The sequence below is a fragment of the Aphanomyces astaci genome (assembly GCF_000520075.1).
Source record: "Aphanomyces astaci strain APO3 unplaced genomic scaffold supercont1.740, whole genome shotgun sequence".
Lineage (NCBI taxonomy): Eukaryota > Oomycota > Saprolegniomycetes > Saprolegniales > Verrucalvaceae > Aphanomyces > Aphanomyces astaci.
The window spans coordinates 1-1373 of NW_009799003.1; the positions used below are offsets into that span (position 1 = coordinate 1).

The window sequence follows — 1373 nt, forward strand, 5'->3', positions numbered from 1 at the left end:
TGGTTCATCACGACGGCGTCTTGCTGGCTCGCGGCGCCAGAGTCCACTCGACGCTCTTCAGCGGCGACATCGAAGTCCGTTTCTTCGTCGCTAGGTGCTTCGCGGATGCCTTTGGGGTCGCGGGACAGTTTGGCTTTGAGCTTGGGATAGCTCAGAATGTGGTCGACCCCCATAGCGAGCAATGGGAATACGACAGCTTCCACGGCCAAGTAGAGCAGTTCGTAGCCCATCACGTCCGTGCTAAAGGCAGATTTTGGACCGGCCCCTTCCGTCGATTCCAACGTGACCTGGCTGAGCGTGTACAAGCCATTTCCGGCGCAAAATAGAGGCGACAGGCGCCACACAAACACGAGCGTGGCATTGATAGCTTTGGTTTTGGCGTTGAGGATGTTCAGCATCGTCGACACGATAAGCAAGATCATCCCGAGCAGCACGTTCAACAGTATCGCATACGTCTGCGACGACGCGGCGCTTTTCAACACGAACGACAAGACGTAGCAAAACGATATGAGGGCAAACCCGAGCAGAACAAACGCCAATACGATGGCTGGAAACGGAGACGTGGCGCAGGCTTTGCAGTCCACGCCCGTGTACGGCGTAATGTCAAAGAAGTAGATAGCCACGAGGCCAGTGGCACAAGGCACGGCGTACACGACCAAGTCCCACGCCAAGTTGGCCAGCCAGAACGCTGGCACGCCCACGCCTGACACGAGCTGCTGGTGCTTGGCGTTAGCCGTCGGGTCGCGCTCTTTGACGAGGTACGGCACCACGGACGCAGTGTAGAGCGAGAACGCCAAGACGACGAAGATGGGCGCCATGAACGACAGCAACGTGGACAACTTGACCTTGGAGTAGTTGGTCAACGGCAGCGGCTTGGACGTTAGACGCAGCGTCAAGTCGTTGTTGCCCGTCACTTTACGGTACAGTGCTTCGTCCAGCAGGGCTTTGTGCAGGACCGACGCATGGGGCCCTGTCGTATTCACGGCGAGGTTGTACCCAAACAATCGGTCTGTCTTGGACCCGAAGATGACGTAGCCCCCATATTGCCCTTTGACGATGGGCGTGTTGTCGATCCCGAACCCTCGCTTCCAAATGTCTTCGCCCGCCCGCACATTAAACCCACTCACGCCAGACACGCTGAGGTTGGAATACGTCACGTTGAAAATTGTGGGCGATGACGACGGGTACACTGGCGCCGAGAGTTGCAAGTCGTACGCCTTGGCGTTGCTCAGCAAGGTGGTAGCGTCGCACATCCAGTCGGACTGACATGTAAACGGCACCGGCGTCTGGTCGCCGAGGGGGTACCCCCTCTTGGTGGACATGAGGAGGGCGGGATCGTTTTTACCCACAAAGGTCGACTTGAGCAGCGCGAT

General features: G+C 57.8%; 1 protein-coding gene across 1 annotated transcript; it reads right to left on the bottom strand.

The window, feature by feature from the left end:
- Positions 1 to 11: 11 nt before the first annotated feature.
- Positions 12 to 1322, bottom strand: H257_19527 (hypothetical protein; the record flags this gene model as incomplete). The annotated part of the gene is made up of 1 exon (XM_009848667.1): positions 12 to 1322. A coding segment is annotated over one exon (1311 nt), but the record flags the coding sequence as incomplete, so codon positions are not given.
- Positions 1323 to 1373: the final 51 nt, after the last annotated feature.